Source organism: Urocitellus parryii, chromosome 1 (genome assembly GCF_045843805.1).
Source record: "Urocitellus parryii isolate mUroPar1 chromosome 1, mUroPar1.hap1, whole genome shotgun sequence".
Lineage (NCBI taxonomy): Eukaryota > Metazoa > Chordata > Mammalia > Rodentia > Sciuridae > Urocitellus > Urocitellus parryii.
The window spans coordinates 144,620,034-144,635,160 of NC_135531.1; the positions used below are offsets into that span (position 1 = coordinate 144,620,034).

At 48.3% G+C, this 15,127-nt stretch overlaps 1 protein-coding gene across 1 annotated transcript in view; it reads right to left on the reverse strand.

Annotated features, from left to right (window-relative positions):
• Positions 1-3,546: 3,546 nt before the first annotated feature.
• Positions 3,547-15,127, reverse strand: part of Adam19 (ADAM metallopeptidase domain 19) — an 85,224-nt gene continuing 73,643 nt past the window's right edge. The window contains exons 16-23 of the mRNA XM_026388336.2: positions 14,786-14,990; positions 13,672-13,749; positions 13,468-13,576; positions 12,351-12,495; positions 11,429-11,513; positions 10,894-11,118; positions 7,583-7,735; positions 3,547-6,986 (exon numbers count right to left, since the gene is read on the reverse strand). Coding sequence (XP_026244121.2) covers positions 6,933-6,986; positions 7,583-7,735; positions 10,894-11,118; positions 11,429-11,513; positions 12,351-12,495; positions 13,468-13,576; positions 13,672-13,749; positions 14,786-14,990 — 1,054 coding nt within the window. The 3' untranslated portion in view covers positions 3,547-6,932. The remainder of the gene's footprint in view (positions 6,987-7,582; positions 7,736-10,893; positions 11,119-11,428; positions 11,514-12,350; positions 12,496-13,467; positions 13,577-13,671; positions 13,750-14,785; positions 14,991-15,127) is intronic.

The following is a 15,127-nucleotide window of genomic DNA, read 5'->3' on the forward strand; positions in this document are numbered from 1 at the left end:
CTTCTGAGACTGAATCGCCATTCCTTAGCCCAAGAATGAGATAGAGCTGGCTTCCCGAGACCAGTTTGTCAGCCACCCCATCCAGAGCTGACAACTCTCCAACCAGTGTTGCTTTTGCCATTTCCTCTCGGAGACAGAAGCAGGACCTCAGCTGACCTTACTGTGAAAGACACCTGATGTCTCAGGAAACAATTCCAACCAGCCTGTTCTCCGAGTACTCCAGCCTGGTGGTCAGTGTATCGGTGTCCATCCAGTCCCCTCCATTGCCACCTCTTTCCTCACTATGACTGTCCCAAGGAGCCAGTCACTAAGACAGACAGGCAATAATTTTAGAACTCACAACCAAAGATGTGCCACAGCCAAGCTCTGCTGACCAAATCGGATGTCCTGTTTGGCTCTACTCTGGACAGAGACAGCAAAGGCACTCTCTCTTGCAAGTGATCTGGCTAGAACCAAGCTGGAATTCAGCAGAGTGCATAGGTGCTTGATGTCACATCGCCCAGCAGGGGAGTTAACTCAGTCATGTGCAAGGTTGGTCTCCCACAGAATACCTTTTTATTTTTTTTCAAGGAGTCAACCAAAATATGATTTGGAGAGGTGGAAAGAAGCAGGAGGAGAAAAGTCGGGAGTTGGCAGAAGATAGTCACAAGCTGTCTGGAAACCAGGGGCTCATTTGGGGGTTTACTCTTATGCCCAACCAGGTATAAAGGGATCTTCTGGATAATTTCTGGGCTGCAGACTTGGAGACTTGGCCAGTGGGATTAGCTCTGTATCTCAGTGACAGAGTCGGAGCACAGACTTGGCATGGGTGCATTTTGGCCAATGACCAGTTTGCCATGGAGTCCCTGGTTCCACTAATGAGTTAGCTGTTTACCCCAGGGAGCACCATGCTGGGGCTGCTCCACATCCAGCTAAGGGTGCTGCCTTCAGTCCTCTTACATTTAGCCAGAGGCATCTACTAAATCGGAGCAGCTGGAGATACTCCTCCTTTTCTTCTAGCTTCAAGAATATGGGAGCTGTTGCAAGAACCATTACAAAGGAAAGTTAGGAGCCAGTTTACTAGAAAGAGGGAAGATTTGAGCCTCAGTCTCCAGGTGGGTGCAGAGCTTCCCTATGAACCCCCAACCTGTGTGCTATGTTTACATCTTGTGCCTTAGTGAAGCCAAAGCCCAGGCTGAACTCTTGCTGGCCTTGCACTCCAAAGGCTCGGTGGACTGACTGACTGGCTCCCCGTACCTGTAGCCCTGCACCTCCAGGTTTTAATGAATGTGGATTTCTGTCTGTAATTAAAATCAATGCAATATATTGAATCTTGAAAATAGGAGTGAGCTGAGGGTCCTAGGAGTAGGGCTGAAAGGGTCAAAAATAAAGGCTTTGGAGTGTTTGTTTGATATTTGCATCTTGACCTTCTTTGATCATGGAGGAGTTCAACTAGTTCCTCTAGTTTTGGGAGATCAGTCCCCATCTGTAAAAAAGCATGACTACTAAGAAAAGCCCTCCAGAGTCTGCCATGATGCCCTCACTGGAGCGGGAGAGGTCATTTTGGGAACAGGGTCCATTGAAGGCAACAAATACTGAGTTCATGACTGGGCCCTTACCAGGCACCAGGCAAAGTAGGCATTCCATGTGAATCCTCGCTTTAACTCCTCACAGAGCCCTACAGTGGATATATTTTTTTTTATCCCCAATGTATATATGAGAAAAAGAACTTGGAGAAGATGATTGCCCAAGGTCACACAGCCAGGGAGATTTGGAAGTTGACATCTGATTCTAAGCCCAGGGTCTTAACCACCAGGTGGTGTGTTTTCCCAATAGACTCACCTTACACCCTCCTGCAGAGTCTGATACTACTTTACTTTCTTGAGATCTGTGATGTCTTCCTATCCAGATATGAGCTGCATGAGAGTTAGTCTGGGCTTACTGTTTATCCCTTGTTCCTAACTTATAGTTAGAATTAAAAAAAAAAAAAAGCAAAAACTGAATTTGGTTGGGGGCCAGTTTCCAATCCATGGCAATCCTATGAGAAACCCAGCATGGTAAGCAGAGGGACTCTGAAACCAACGTAGTGAGGGCCTTCTGAGCACATGGCCTGCGGTGGGCACTGTTGGGTGCTTTCACACAGAGCGATTTTCAGGTAGGTAGGTGAGTCTGCTTTCTGTCACTTTAACAAGTACCTGAGACAATCACTTATAAGGAGAAATGTACAAGGGTTTCGGAGGTTCCAGTCCATGACTGGCTGGGCCTGTGGCTTCGGGCTTGTGGCAAGACAGCACCATAACAGCAAGAGTGCATAGAGCAGGGCACTCATGGCTGGAAGCCAAAAAGAGAACTAAGAAGAGTCTGGAGTCCCTATTTTGCTTTGGGACATCCTTGAGGACCTTCCTACTAGGCCCCGTTTCTTAAAAGTTAACCACCTCCCAACAGCATCTTCCTGGGGAATAAATCTCCAATTGGGGGACATTTGAGATCCAAATTACGGCAATATTCTTCTTAGTTGCATACAAAAGGAGACTCAGAATTCTGACACTTAATCTTGACTCACACTTCTTGTAAGTGGCAGAGCCAGGATTTGAACTCAGGTCAGTACATCCAAGTATTATTCTGTTAACGGATGATATCAACCCAGAGGACTGGCCAAAAGAGTGGACAGTGTCCTATAAAACAGGCAGAGGTGTCTGCATAGGGATTCATTTCACAAGCCTGAGTGTTACAGTCACGAAAGCATTTGTGTTTAGATGTCTTTAGTGTCCTTAGGTGACCTCACAACCATGAGAGCTTAGAAAAGTACAGTCGGATATCAAGGACCCTCTCTCAGGATTTCTGTGAAGATTAAATGAGATAAAGAAATGTAAAATGTGCAGCATCTTGCATGTGTTAAGTCCTAAGTCTCCGCACACCGTTGTTCCATCTGTTGCAGAAACTCAAGATTGAGGTAGGGATCAAATGAGAGCGTGAGGGCAGACCCCTTTGTGAACTGGAATGCACTGGATGTGAGCTGGATTATCACATAAGGCTCTGAAATTAGCCCACGCAGCATGGCCCTGGCTGCACCTGTCTACCCAGCCAGGAGACCTTGGGCAAATGTCTCTCTAAAGTTTCATCCTTAGCAATGAGATGAGTCGTCTTCTAAAGGCATAGTATAGGAGAAGTAAACCAGAGAACCCAAGATCATTCGGGCCTTTAATGACCCAAGACCCAGTTAAACTAAACCAGCTCCTGTCTGGGTGCAAAGGAAGAGAGTCCCCTCTCCGGGCCATGGGAAACCCAGGCTTTGCTGGGGCTCAAGGTCAACCCTAATGGCCTTGTAGGCTGGACCGATGGTCTTTGTCTTTCCTTAATGGCCTTGTAGGCTGGACTGATGGTCTTTGTCTTTCCGAGGAGAGCTCATGTCATGGATTCTATCTAGTCCAAGCAGTGAGACATTGAAACAAACACACAAAAGAGATGCCAAACCAGATAACATTCCAAATGAAAAAGTTTGTTTTAATTAAATACAAACAAGGAAAAAAAAAAGGCACCATGGCCCATTCAAGTATTTTGCATAGATGTACAAATATTGTAAACAATTAATAGGTGGATAAGAGAGAAGAGGATCTGTTTTTCCATTAAGCATCTCCCAAATAAAAAGAAAATTCACATTGCCCTGGATCCCTAACGCGTACGTACACACAGTGGGTGGTGCGAGGGGACGTTCAGAGGGTGGCTTTGGGGGAGCTGGGCTTGGATTCTGCAGAACTTCTCCTTAGCAGGCTTCCCTAGGGATGGGACCCCTTTCCAGTTGGCATTCCCTTGGCTTGTGTGGGTGCCCCGCAGAGCTGTTATACACATATTTAACACAATTACTGGCTTTGAAACTTGTCCCCAATTTTTAAAATGCAAGTCTTCCATACCCTTTGTCAACTAAGAAGAAATTAGGTCAGACCTAAGGGGAGGCTTTATTAAAAAGGATTACTGAAGGATGAGGAGGAGTTACTGCAATCAAGGAGGGGGAAATTGCAATGCAGAGAATACTCAGACTTTGAGATCTGCAAGAAGCTTAGAGTTGGGGCAGGAAAGGGCTTTTCTCTTATAGGTAGAAGTCAACATGGAGGAAAGGAACCTACAGCAAGCAGGTAGTGCCACTTGGCTAATGTCCCACAGAGCCAGGGAGCCAGGGAGCTAGGGGGCTAGGGGGCTGTCTTCCTGAGGTTTGCATTCAGAGATAGCTCCAAAGCCCCCGAGAAAAACGTTCCCAGGTTGTAAAACTGGCAGGAGCCTAGTTTAACTTCTAAAAAGATTTACATCCTTCTCTATCTGAACAAACAGCATGCTGTTGATGGACAGACCAAACTGGAGTGAAGCTTCCCTCCTCCCCACCAGACCCTGGACCTACACCTACCCTCAGCCCAAGCCAGACACAGGCTGTTTGTAACAGTCCTTCCCCAAAAAGATGAAGACAGAGACTCCCATGAACACTGTTCTTTCTAGCCATGTCCACTCCTTCTATTAAAAGAAAAGGCCTTCTCTGCCTGGGCCATGGGATGCTTGTGGATTTGGAGTCAGTTGGTCCGAGCATCCTCCCTGTGGCCATGGTACCCTCCTCTCCGCATGGCAAAGTTCTCATCTCCTGTGATAATCCTTTGGAATAAAGCCCGCCTTCCCTAAATCCAGAGGTGTTTGTACTTGAACCCTTCCAGCAGCGCTCTAGGCAGAGGAGTGACCAAGGGATGGTAACTCTTGGCACTCTTCTCCCTGGAAGCCTCTCTGACCTGCTGGAAAATGACTCCCAGCTCCCTGAACGGAACCAGGAGTGCAATGGCAAATAGAACGGGCTGCCCCAAGTTTCCATCAAATTAAAAAGATTCCACCATCTTCCAGTTCACAGTATAATTTTATGGGATGGAGATGGTATTAAGAAGAAAACCCAAAAGAAAACAAAAGGAAAGGGAACAAAAACCAGGGCTCTTTCCACTATGGTTCCAGGGATAGTGGATTTGGGGTTCAGAAGGCTCATGCCATCATCATGGCCGCCACATGGTCACTTCAGAGTGACCTACCTCCTGATGTGAGGGAGAAGGGCTGCACCAGCCACAGGAGCATCCAGGCAACACGGGGTTGGTTGGTTCATTTGCAAGGGATGAGGGGGTCACCTTTTCTGGGACCCAGTCTGGAGGCACGGGGCATTGGGTGCAGCATGCTTAAATGGAAGGCTGTGTCCTGTCTGAATCTGGCAGTAAGAAGGTGGGGAATGGACATGGTGGAAGGAGGACCCGGAGTGTCGTAGCCACCCTGAGGGAAGAGAAATGCATTTTCCTGAGATCTTTCTAAACCCACCCCATGTTTGTCCCCAGGTGTGCATTCCACATCCACTACCTGTCTACAAACCCAAGAACATTAGTTCAGCACCTACCATCTGCAGAGAACTATGAGGAGGCCCTTGTATGGTGAATAGGGAATCAAAGGATCAGCCCCCTCTTTGCACTGAGGTCTTCAAGAGCAAAAAGGTGGGAGATCCCTGGAAAACCCTCAAAGGAGTGAACATTAGGCCAGCTCCTCTCTGGAGAGCTGCTCAGCACCTTTCTGGGGGTAGGATACAGTCTCTAAGAGATCACCCCCAGCTATACTATAAAAATTGTCTGACTAGCAGAGCACCCCACAGACTTCCTCCTGAGCTCCAGACAGAATGAGGTCCTTGGAGTCTAGTCCCTCATCTGTTCAGAGCAGTGACCAGAGGAGAGAACGAAGGAAGTAGACATCAAAAGCCTGGTTGGAGGGAGGAGACGCTGCCCCAGCTGACTGTTTCACTGCAGTGATTGACAGCTGCCTTCTCCAAGGATCTCTGATGCTCCTCCTTCACTACTGCCAGAGCCATCCCTGGGGGACCTCACCTAGATGTAGGTGAGGGAGTACAGAGGAAGAAGCACGCCCTGTTGAGGTCACAAACACAAGGAAAAATGAAGCTAGGCCCCCATGGCTATACCCCAAGTCCACTTGGGTCAACACTCTTGAGATCCAGTGCAGAAAATCCAGTGGCCACCCCATGAGGCAGGACCCTGACTGTTAAGTCACAAGCACCTGATTGCTAGAAAAGTCAGGACTGCTGGGGCTCCACTCACCAAAGCACCACGTGATAGGGTGGGTCTGACGGGGAGGAGAAGGTAGAAGCGTGGAATGCAGAAGAGAACCTAAGGGCAACCAAGAATTACCAAGAGTCCAGTGGCAACCTTTGGCATCATGGCTCAGAGGAGGCCCAGGTCTGGTGCTCCCCCTGCTGTCTACATTGCCTACAAATAGTACCTGTCTGAGTCAGTGTGACCCGTGTGAATAAAGGGACTCAGGCTTGGGAGATAGGGGGAAGGGGACTTGACTTGTCACATGCAGCCATATAGCCAGGGGCTGTCATTTTGACCAAGCCCTGGGCTGGTTGGACCCTTTCTCAATCCCTAACAGCTAAAAGAGATGGGTGAGGGCCCAGCCTCTGTTCAGCTTGGGATCTCCAAGGGAGACAGAGCAATGAAAAGCTCTCACACGTACCCTCCATCACAGGCCCTGGATGGATGACTTCTCCAAGCTAAGCTCCGGGCAGAGGGGCTGAGCAGGACTTGCCCCAGCTGGCTCACCAGCTCAGAGGGCCTTGCCCACCTCCATCAGCACCTCTGAACGGGGAGGACAGAGGGCAAAGCTGCCATTGGCCCTCCGCCGCGCTCTCCCCTCCCTACCCAGGGTTGTATATTGCACAAAACAACATTTAGAAGCCATTCGATAGTAGTCCTCTGGACCTCTGAAGAAGCTGAGGAGGCATGAGTCAAGAAGGAGAATTTCCGAGATGTGGTGGTTCCAGGAGGAGGCCAAGAGCTGCTCAGAGGTGTCTAGACATGCTTCTTCCAGATCCCGTGGTCCTGGAAACTGTGGTGTCCAGAGTCCCCAGGAAAGCAAGAACCTTCTAGGTGGGTCTAGATTTTAGAGCTGGTCATCCCAAAAGCTCTCTGTGATCGGTATTCAGGAAACTGGAAGGAACAAAAAGGCAGGGAGAAAGAAATCAGCTTGATGTCCACTGGGGGGATTCACGGGGAGCTGTGCTCTTGCATTTTACAGATGGAAGAGCAGATACATCATCTGCTAAGAAAAAGGCTTCCAGCAGAAGTCCTGGACCGTCAGCCTGTGCAGAGGTGTGGCGGGGCTCCCCTGGCAAGCTGAGGATTCCACTTCCTCACCTCGGCCCTTTCACACTCCCAGGACTGGCAAGCTGAGAACATCAGCCCCAGAGAAGAGGTAAGGAGAAAGGCTAGGATACCCGGCCTACTGCCACTGCTGCTTATTACTGCCCTTTTATAGATGAGCAAAGGGGCACTCCAGAAAGGGACTCGTTCAGGGCCACCCAGCAGGTCTGGTGTAGATGCAGGTAGAAACCACCACAGCTCAGGCACCAAACTGCTACCTTTCACATGAAACCAAAACCCCCATCACTGATTTCAAGCAGGCACCAAAAAATGCTAAGCTTTTGTCCCTGGTTTTTGCTTTGGAAGTTCCATCCAGACAAGAAGCATGCACTGGTTTGTTTTCTCAGCCACACAGGTGACCTCTGGGACTTTCGTGGACTCACCTTTGAGGCAGGAACTACCAGAGGCTGGGACTGTTGAGGGCCAGCAGCAGAGGACCTAAGCTCTGAGGCACCATTTGGCCTGGGGAGGGTCCTGCGGCCTGGCACAGGATTTGCAGGGAGCGCCTTCTGGGGTGGCCGAGGCCTGGAGAAATCCTGGAGAGAAACAAGTCAAGCTTCCAGATGGTGCCTCGTATACAGGAAGCACTCAACACAAATTAGATGAATAAGTGCCCTAAATTTCTTAAAATCAATATGCATTTCTCTACACTAGTTAAGTTTCTTGAAACAGGAATGTATTTCTTATGTAGCTGGGAAAAAAAGTTTAGAGGGGCAAAGAATGGATGGCCCCAAAGTTGGTAGGGTTTAAGAGAAGCCAGTTCCTTCCCTGAGAAGGTCACTAATGGGTAGAAAAATGGGCTAAAGGCAAGCATGCAGAGAGGCCAGGAAGAATGCTGAGGGCCAGTGTGTTCTCTAAGAAACTGTAAGAGAACTGAGAGCAGAAACAAACTCAGACAGCAGGAAAAGTCATGTTCTCCCACTCCCAACGTGATCACCCTTCCCAAACTGCAGTAGCTGCTGGAGGCCAGGAGAGACCTTCTAGGGAAAGTGATGCGGGTGCAGATGTTGCCTGCAGTTGAGGAAATGCAAAATGAGCCACTAGGGGGTTGCTATCTGGGCCTTATCAGAATGTCAGCACCAGGCCTTGCAGAGCAGTGACCTGCCTCAGGCCACATCTGATAGGACCCAGCTCAGCTCTGCCATGGGCCTCAGAGCACTGTTTCCTGGAAGCCAAAGCAGCCCCAGGCTCAGGGTCCCCTTCCTTAAGGGGCGGCATCTCCATCAGTCAGGCTGCACAAGGCAGACACTGGGTGTCATCCCGGGCCAACGCCCATCTGCAGGTGATCCTCAAGTCCTGTTTACTCTTTTTCTCAGTCACTCATCCTCCCCAGGCTTCCATTCCTAACCTGAGTACAAGCTCCCACCATCTTTCTGAGGACAGTGTTTAAACCTGCTGACTAGTATGCTCATTTGCCATCACAGTGGCCTTTTTGTTTTCTAAAACTATTTTTCTTAAATTTTTTAGTTGTCAATGGACCTTTATTTTATTTATTCATATGTGGTGCTGAGAATCAAACCCAGTGCCTCACACATGCTAGGCAAGTGCTCTATCACTGAGCCACGACCCCAGCCCCTCTAAAACTATTTTAAAAAAATTTTTTTTAGTTGTCAATGGACCTTTATTTAATTAATTTATTTGTATGTGGTGCTGAGAATTGAACCCTGTGCTCCACACATGCTAGGCGAGCACTCTACCACTGCGCCACTACCCCAGCCCCTAAAAAACATTTATTTAACTGAAGTGTGATACATATATCAGGGCCATCTGCCATCAGAGTTTCCCTACTAGTGGGTCCTGGACCAAGAAGGCCCTTTCCTCCCCTGCCTCACAGTCTAGCTACCTCCTTCTCTTCCTTCATACCAGAGCTCAAATCAAATGTCACCTCCCAAGGAGGCCTTTCTTTTTTTTTTTTTTCTGGTACTGGAAATTGAGCCCAAGGGCGCTTAACCACTGAGCCACATCCCTAGCCCTTTTTTGTATTTTATTAGAGACAGGGTCTCACTGAGTTGCTTAGGGCCTCAAGTTGCTGAGGCTGGCTTTGAACTTGCGATCCTCCTGCCTCAGCCTCCAGAGCCACTGGGATTACAGGTATATGCCACCATGTCTAGCCCAGGGTGGCCCTCCTGAGCACCCTGTACCCCTTCTTCACAGAACTGACCACTGTCACAGCTACATGCACCCCAGAGCCTCTTCCCCAGCGGAATGGCAACTGCTTGCTCATTATGGCTGTTATCAGGCAGAAGCACATGGGTGGGAAGAACAGAAGAAGTCCTGAATGCTCAGTCCCCACCTCTCCAGAAGGCCCACATCAAGAGGGTAGATCTCAGGTCTGGCCTGAGACTAGACAGGATAAGTGCCTTAGGGCTGGGAGGTGGGAATCTCACTTAGCTGGGGGACACTTGGGTTTAAGTCCTCCACCCACAGACCCTGTGATCTTGGGCAAGTTCCTCGACCCTGTGAGACTCAGCGACCCAGGTGAGACAAGAGGGTAGAAATAACTCACTTCTTGGAAAGGCTCTGAAGGGGGAGGTGGCTGGCCCCATTTCATCCCTGCAACTTCCCCTCAGAGCAGCTGCCCGCACTGCCTTCCTTTGAGAACCCCCATCTGAACCCCAGGTCCTGGAGGAGCCATGCTTGGGACCTGGATGTCGGGACACCTGCCACTGCCTCCCTCTCCCACTTCATCCTGTCTCTACAGGGTTGCTTTCTCTCCCTTGCTCCTCTCTCTTTCCACTGCGTGTTGAATTGTGTACACTCCCTCAAAAAAAAAAAAAAAAAAAAAGTCAAATGTTGAATTCCTAACTCCCAGTACCTCACAATGTGACCATATTTGGAGCTGAGGTCTTTAAGGAGGTGATTAAATTAAAATGAGGCCGTTAGGGTGGGCTCTCATTCAACCTGGTGTTCTTGTAAGAAGAAATACAGATACAGAGATACCAGGGAGGCAGAGGAAAGGCCACATGTGGACATTGTGAGTGGGCAGCTGCCTGCAGGGCAAGGAGAGAGGCCTCAGGAGAAGACAGCCCTGCCAGAACCTTCATCTTAGGCTTCCAGCCTCTGGAACTGGGAGAAAATAAACGTCCACCGTTCTATCCACCCATTCGGTGGTATTTTGTTATGGCAGCCCTAGCAGCTGAATACACTCCCCCTTCTTGTGCCATGAACAAGGCATTGGGGTACACAGACTCTCCAACAAGGGGGTGATAGTGACAGATACAATTTGGAGGGATAATACTATGAAGAGAGTCCAAGAGCACCAAGCTCAGACCTGGGGGTCAGGGGAAGCCACAGGGAGGAGTGGCATATAAGACCACATCAAAAGGGCCAAAGGGAGCTGGCCAGACAGAGGGCAGAGGAGAGGATCAGGCAGAGCAGCATTTGCAGCTATGTAGACAGGAGACGAGCACCGGGGACCAATAGGAGTTAATTTTGGGTGGAAGGTAGGTAGTGGTTGGTCATAAAATAGGCTAAACAGGGAGAAAGTGCCCTTGGTTGAGAGGCTGTCTAGGGACCATATTTCCCCATGCTCAAACTGTTCTAATCCTCTCTGAGCCCCCTGGATTCACCAGATGGCTGGAAGGGCAGTCAATTCCAAGTCCATCTTCCCAGATCTGACATTGTAAATTGCAGTTGGCCTTTTAAGGGTGATGCCCGCCCCGCAACTGACCAGAACTACTGAGAATCCACTTACCTGGGAAATAATGCAATTTGGTGCAGGGGGTATAGGCCGGCTTGGGGGAGGCCTCCTGGTTGATTCTTTTCTCTCTACTTGAAACGCAGGCCCTGGGGAGTTTCTGGTAGCCCTGTTCAGATGTATTGGCAATGGTACAGGTGGGGATCCACCATGCAGATAGTCTGGAGGGGGCCGGGGAGGAGGCTGGGAGGGCTTTCTCAGGGTTTCAGGGGTGTTGGTCACCTGTAGGCACAAGACAAGGATCATCTGAGACAAGGATTTAAAAACTCAGGGGGTGCCCTGTGTGGGCATCTCATGGAGATGACCAGAGCCCAGGGATAGACAGATATGCTGACCTGTTACCACCCCTGGGATCCTAGAAGTCAGATCTTAAAGCCATTGATGGACACCAAAACCAATTGCTATGTCTCTCAAGTCATTAAGATGGCTTTTATTACCAGTCCCTTGGGCCTACAGAGACCCTTGGGAAAATATAACGGGGTCCTGAGGAATAAAGGAGAAGTAGCAAAACTCAACACCTCCAAGCCCTTACCTTTCGCTTTCCCTGAGGTGTCTGCAACTTGAAAGTTGGGTTGGCATGACCAGATCCATTGTTTTGAGACACCCTGAAGGGATAACTGGAAACAAGGAATAGAGGAAGAGAAGAGAGGATGTTCAGCAAGGAGCAGAGGCTGAGTCCCTCTGACCCAAGCACGGCCAACCCACTGCTAAATCTTCCTTAGTATAAATCCAGAGGAAGTGGGACTGGTCCACTCTCATATTCCGTCTCCCTAGGTAAGGACATTTGGCATGGTCAATGGAGAGCAGCTAAGCAACGAAAGTCGGCCTGACACAAAACAGAGCTTTCTAAGCACCTTATCTTCACCTTCTGTAGATCTTTCCTCCCTACAGAGATACAAGAGTTGTCAACCAATTCCCCTCAGGCATGGCTTCAGAAAGACCAGGGATTAAAAATTCCCTTCAGGACAAGTGTAATTTAATAGGGGACTCAGAACTTACATTACGATATCCTAAGGGTGGCATCACATTACAAAAAAATTAGTCTACATTGGGCTGATGTCTAGCCACCTCTGTAATGACTGGGCTTGGGCAAGTCATTTCTTCTCTGTTGCCACAATTTCCTGCTCTTTAAAATGGGGGGGGGGGGCAAATCAATTAGATAAAGGATGGCAAATGATTTTTATCTCATATTCCAACTTTAGTTGGTTGGGGGCATTCTGCAGAGGATTTGGAAGTGATGACCAGGCTCAGTAGAGACTATTACAATGAGATCATCTTAATAAATGTCTGGCATGGTCACAGAGCATGACACAAAGGAGACGACGACACGAACTCTACATTCATCTTCCCTGAATCAGACCCACCACCACCACCACCCTTCCAACACATATTGCTTACAGAGAACTTTGTGATCCAGAAGGGAACCCCAAGTCATTGATGGCACCCTGTCCTACCTGAACTGCTGCCTCAGCTTGGAAGGGAGGGCCGAGGGCTTGAGGTGGCCCAGCTTATTGTTCTGTTTGCAGCAATAGTACATCAGTGTGAGGACTGCCAGCACGAAGAGGGCTGAAAACACTCCCGCTATCACAGGACCAACACCTTCCAGAAAGAGAGCTCAAGTGAGAGACTGAGGAGCTGCTGGTTGAGCTCCAGCAAAACAATATATTCCTGATTCTTCTTCAGACTTGATTTGCATTTAATTTGCATTGCTTATTTTAGCTTATAAATTATGATGAAAATCACATATTATGTACTACTAGGACACCACTAATATTAGCTTAAATAGCTAGTTAACTTGCTTCAAGGGGACCTTATAATATAAATCTGCCACGGGCACTTTGGTTTAATTGAAGATAGTCTGTTTTAAGGCAAGCAGATCAAGCAAGCCCTATTATCATGTGTCACCAGTTTCTGGACTGAATCGTGATTTTCCTGGATACCAGGCAACCAACGCAAAATACTGACAGACTCCTACCCTTCATCCACGATTTCACCAAAACTGACTCAATCTTCTCATGAATTATAAATTTAAATGCACAGAGTACCTTTACACCAATGTAACACTGCTTGAAAGATTTTATTCTTGAAAACAGTACCTTGCTACTATTAAAGGAAAAGGTTCAGAAACCACAGGGCTAGAGTATCTGAGATTTCCTACTAAAAAAACTATAAGTGTTCCGAGTGTTCGGTTTTCCCACTTTAACCTTTGTTTATGCAAAGAAGTCTAAACTACCAGAATGTACCCCACAGTAATGTTTACTTTTAAGTACCCAAAATAGGACTAGTCACCACCCCGTCCCACCAAAAAAGGATGTGACTATTCAATGACCTATAGTCTCTCTTTATCTCTCATTCCACTAAGCAGGATCACCTCCTCAGTAAAAGGACAGACAGAGACTGAGCCTAGTCCCCAAACCAGTTGCTGGCCTCAGATCCCTCCTCCCCCCACCCCTTTATCTTGGTTCCCTCATCTACAAAATCAGGAGTATGCATCAGTCTCAGTGCAGACACTCTGCAACATGCTACCTGTCCCCATGGTGCCACCCCTCTTACAGCAGGCAGGGGACTCACTCTCGGCGGGCATGGGCCCACTGTCGATGCTGCCTCCTTGGCCCGGAGTGTTGCAGAAGGGTGGTGCCCAGCCCCGGAAGCAGTGGCAGTTCTGATTGTTGTTGCAGACCTGGGGCGAGGGAAAGGCAGGGGCGTTAGCTCGCCAGAGAGCCCCAGCCTCCCACAAGGCCTGTCCTCCCAAAACCAGCCCAGGGGAGCACGCACCCCATGACCATTGCACTTCTTCCCACAGCCTTCGGTTTCAAAGAAGGAGGTGTTCCTGCACTGTCCTTCGAAGCAGATCTGTAGGGAGGAGGAAGCACAGTTGTCAGCACAGCAGACACTGGTCAGGAATTAGGAGACGGGATGTGGGTTTTGCACTTAGAACATACAGGAACCTGAAAAGGCAGCCCACTTCAGGTTACCATTGTGGGAAATGGAAAGAGCTTAAAAAGCCAAAGATAGAACAGGAATTAACAAAATTCTGCTATTATCTTTGTGATTAGGGAGGAAAACACATATTATATTGTTAAAATCCTAATTTAACAATTATAATGAAATATTTATTCCATATTACTACTATATTGATATATATATATATATATATATATGGATTTTTAAAAATTTTTTTGTACTTTTAAGTGGACAGAATGCCTTTATTTGTTTATTTTATGTAGTGCTGAGGATCGAATCCAGTGCCTCACACATGCTAGGCAAGCACTTTGCCACTGAGCTATAGCCCCAACCCCAATATATATGTTATATTATAATATATATCTATCAATAGGTGCTAGTTTTAATATTATGTTTAACAATAACAATTCTGACAGCAGCCTTCTCTGTGCTAGGAACTATACCCTGAGCTTCAAAGTTCTTTATGAATTCTTCATCCATCTGAGGTAGTTGAAATGATTTCCCCAAGGATTCCCTAACTTAGTCCATTTTTAATTCACACGATAACTAATGATATAGACAAAAACAATAATAGCTGGCCCACCTAAGCGTGTTAGAAACATTCTCACTTAATCCTTAGACTACAAGTGATAGTCTATTGCTATTGCTATATAAGTTTTCTTTTCTTTTTTTTTAAGCTGGAGTTGGACACAATATTTTATTTTCATTTATTTATTCGTTTTTATGTGGTGCTAAGGATTGAACCCAGTGCTTCACACATGCGAGGCAGGTGTTCTACCACTGAGCTACAACCCCAGCCCTATGTAAGCTTTTAGAAGCCACTGAGAATGAGAAGCTGGGGAGGCCTCTCCTTTCAGAGCTCACCCTTCTCAACCTCTCCTCTCTGCAGCCTGGGTCCTGAGTGGGACTGGGGAGAGGGACTCACGTGATTGTAGCCACACTTGGTCCCGGTCATCACCAGGCCTGGGTCCAGCATGTCACCCTCTTCTTCGGGACCTCTGTAGACATGGGTGCCCCGGCACCGGATCTGCCTTCCATTCATGATGATGGTGGTGTCGATGGGGACTGCGTTGGACTCCAGGGGCCGGGCCTCAGAGCTCTGACACTGGATCTTCCCACACTTGGCATCCCTGAGCCCCAGAGAGAGGGAGGAAAGGAGATGGAATCAGGCTGGGAAAGAGCGAGGGTAAGGCAGAGCTTCAGTCTTCCTTGGCCAAGAGACCAGGCTTGGGTGGGGTGGGGCAAAGACACAGGCAGTGAGGGTGCT